The sequence below is a fragment of the Myotis davidii genome, unplaced genomic scaffold (genome assembly GCF_000327345.1).
Source record: "Myotis davidii unplaced genomic scaffold, ASM32734v1 scaffold3476, whole genome shotgun sequence".
Taxonomy (NCBI): domain Eukaryota; kingdom Metazoa; phylum Chordata; class Mammalia; order Chiroptera; family Vespertilionidae; genus Myotis; species Myotis davidii.
In genome coordinates this window covers 75436-78089 of record NW_006287429.1, presented here as the reverse complement: position 1 = coordinate 78089, position 2654 = coordinate 75436, and the positions used below count along the sequence as shown (strand labels likewise).

The window sequence follows — 2654 nt, the reverse complement described above, 5'->3', positions numbered from 1 at the left end:
AGGGACACACACACACATATACACCCGTGCACGAATTTTGTGCACCGGGCTTCTAGTGAGAGTTATAAGAAGAAGTCTGGATATCATTGGTCAAAAGCCTGGGAACTCATGCTTTTTCTGGAACTCTTACCTAATCCTTTTCTCATCTGCTTTTCGGAGTTCCTCATCTCGTTGTAGAACACTAATGATCAAATCCCTTTCCATCTCAGACAGAAAAGAGAGGTCAAGCATCTCCGACATGACTTTCTCTATTTTTCCTTCTAGTCTTCTTTCTTCAAAGCAACCAGCATAGGAGAGCTACCAGAGTTACCTGAAATAAGTGAAGAATTAATTTCACAGATAATTTACTCCAGAATAGGCCCACAGCTCTAGAGGCTTTTAGTAGACCACTTTCCCCTTGAGTCAGGCTAAAGAGACAATCAATGCAGCCCAGCTGGTATGGCTCAGTGGTTGAGCATCAACCTATGAGCCAGGAGGTCATGGTTCAATTCCTGGTCAGGGCACATGCCTGGGTTGTGGACTCAATCCCCAGTGTGGGGTGTGCAGGAAGAAGCCAATCAATGATTCTCTCTCATCATTGATGATTCAATCTCTCTCTCCCTTCCTTTCTGAAAGCAATAAAAACGTGTTTTTTTTAAAAGAGACAATGTAGAATTATCTGACTTATTTACCATTCCTACCCCACCTGAATTAAAGATGGGGCTTTGATTTAACATTAAGAGGCTTTGATTTTTCAAGTAGAAAAACTTATTCATGACTCTGGGAAAGGGTTGGATCTTTCTTCTCGGTCAGGAAAGAGCTCAGACCAAATGAGTCAATCTTCCCCTCCACCAAGCAGATCCTTAATCATCCAATTTTCAATACATTAAATGTTCTCAAGCCCCAAATCTATTAATGCAAAAAATCAGATACCTGGTCTCTGTAGTAGAAGAGAAAACCACATGAGGATTCCTGCCATTTGAAGCCCATTTTTCCTTTCCTGACCAACTTCCATGTTCCCAAGATTCACTCAGCTTTCTGCTACATTTCAAAACTTCCATAACCTACTCTATCTCCCAAAGTCAAAGAGTATTACATATGTCTCCTTTTTTTCCCCCGCCCTTGACAATCCCCTGGCCTCCCCTACCCCCCAGTGTCTTACGTCCATTGGTTATGCTTATGTGCATGTATACAAGTCCTTTGGTTGATCTCTTATTGCTAACACTACCTCAAGGATATCTTTACCCGTTCCATGCACATTTGTTGAGCACCCGCTCTGACAACCATTGTGCAAAGTGTGAGAAATAGAGAGATCCGTAAAACAGTTCCTGCCTTACGTTCACAGTGTAGTAGGGCAAACAGATACATAAAAATACAGTACAATGTACTAAGTTCTATCAGAGGGATCATAAATTAAATGCTATGGAACTTAGAGAAGGAAGTAAATAATTCTAACTTACATAGAGAGGGAAAAGAGAGCACTGCATACATGGAAGGCTTTACAGAAGAGGTGAATTTTGTCTTATACAACAGAGTATATGTTTGCCAGTAGGGGACAATGGTAGGAGAGATAGGTCAGGGTGAGATTATATAAATCACAAATACTCTTAAAAATTAAGAATTTTAAAATTCATTATATAGACAATAGAAATCCATCAAACATCTTTGTTGCTGCTTTGTTTCTTATATTGGGAAGTCACATGATCAAATTCATTTTACAGAGATTAGCTATAATATAAAAGACTGATTTTAGGACAGACTGAAGTGCAATTTGGTAGTACATAACACATTGTAAAATATGCATACTTCTTAGTCAAGCAATACCACTTCTAAGACTCTACCTAATAGAAATATTCACAAATGTGAATGCAAGGGTATATGTACAAGAATGTTACTGCAACATTATTTGCAAGAGAAAAAAGTTCTTTAACAAATGGATCATTAAACCAAATACTACTTCCATATAACAACATACTATGTGGCCATTTAAAATGTGGTAGGTCTATATGAAAATACATCCCTGAGTGGAAAAGAAGTAGTTGCAGGAAAATATTGAATGATCTTTTTTGGTAAAGTATTTATCTAAACATTTATATATGATATAAGAGAAGAAATGGGCTTAGAAGTAAGGCAAGAAGCATAGTTTTAGTCATATTGAGTTTGTGCTGCATACAGCATATTCAGGTAATTAGACACAGGATGTTGAAGGCACAGAGCTGAACGTTAGGAAGAGAGACTATATCTGAAAATATATATTTGGTAGTCATGTGAGTCAGAGCCCAGGAGAGAGATATGAGGTTCATACTTACCTTCTCTGCTCTCCCTTAAAACTAGACAACAAACCCTTTTAAACTTAAAGTGTTTTTGTTTTTTTTTACTAATTACCTAGTGGATAATCCTATATAATAAAAGGCTAATATGCAAATAGACTGAATGGTGGAAACAAGGGAACCGGTTGCTATGACATGCACTGACCACCAGGGGGTGTGCGTGGAACATGGCAGGTGTCAGCCACAGCAGGATAATAGGTGAGCTGAGGCATCAGACCAAGATGGAGCGCCAGTCGCTCGGTACCGTCAACCGGCGGCTGTCACCCCAATGGCCCCTCCGGGCTTCTCCACCTCCCCCTGCTCCTGAGGGAGATCAGGGCTGGCAGCCATCTCTCTCTTGCTGCC

At 39.8% G+C, this 2654-nt stretch overlaps 1 protein-coding gene across 1 annotated transcript in view; it reads right to left on the bottom strand.

Annotated features, from left to right (window-relative positions):
• SYTL4 (synaptotagmin like 4) overlaps positions 1 to 2654 on the bottom strand; it is a 75054-nt gene that overhangs the window by 41545 nt on the left and 30855 nt on the right. The window contains exon 2 of the mRNA XM_006759182.2: positions 131 to 310. Within this exon, the coding sequence (XP_006759245.1) occupies positions 131 to 240 (110 nt within the window). The 5' untranslated portion in view covers positions 241 to 310. The remainder of the gene's footprint in view (positions 1 to 130; positions 311 to 2654) is intronic.